Genomic DNA, 207 nt, shown 5'->3' on the forward strand with positions numbered 1-207 from the left:
GGCCAGCGTCTGCCGGGGCCCCTCGCGTCGCGCCATGGACTCGGACGAGGGCTACAACTACGAGTTCGACGAGGACGAGGAGTGCAGTGAAGAGGACAGCGGCGCCGAGGAGGAGGAGGATGAGGACGACGACGAGCCGGACGATGATAACCTGGATCTGGGCGAGGTGGAGCTGGTGGAGCCCGGGCTGGGCGTCGGCGGGGAGCG

At 69.1% G+C, this 207-nt stretch overlaps 1 protein-coding gene across 1 annotated transcript in view; it reads left to right on the top strand.

The window, feature by feature from the left end:
* Positions 1–6: 6 nt before the first annotated feature.
* The window catches only part of ARIH1 (ariadne RBR E3 ubiquitin protein ligase 1), a 114,274-nt gene continuing 114,073 nt past the window's right edge, over positions 7–207 (top strand). Inside the window, exon 1 of the mRNA XM_021706058.1 lies at positions 7–205. Coding sequence (XP_021561733.1) covers positions 35–205 — 171 coding nt within the window. The 5' untranslated portion in view covers positions 7–34. The remainder of the gene's footprint in view (positions 206–207) is intronic.

This window comes from Carlito syrichta, unplaced genomic scaffold (genome assembly GCF_000164805.1).
Source record: "Carlito syrichta isolate Samal-C Ts95f unplaced genomic scaffold, Tarsius_syrichta-2.0.1 Scaffold115619, whole genome shotgun sequence".
Lineage (NCBI taxonomy): Eukaryota > Metazoa > Chordata > Mammalia > Primates > Tarsiidae > Carlito > Carlito syrichta.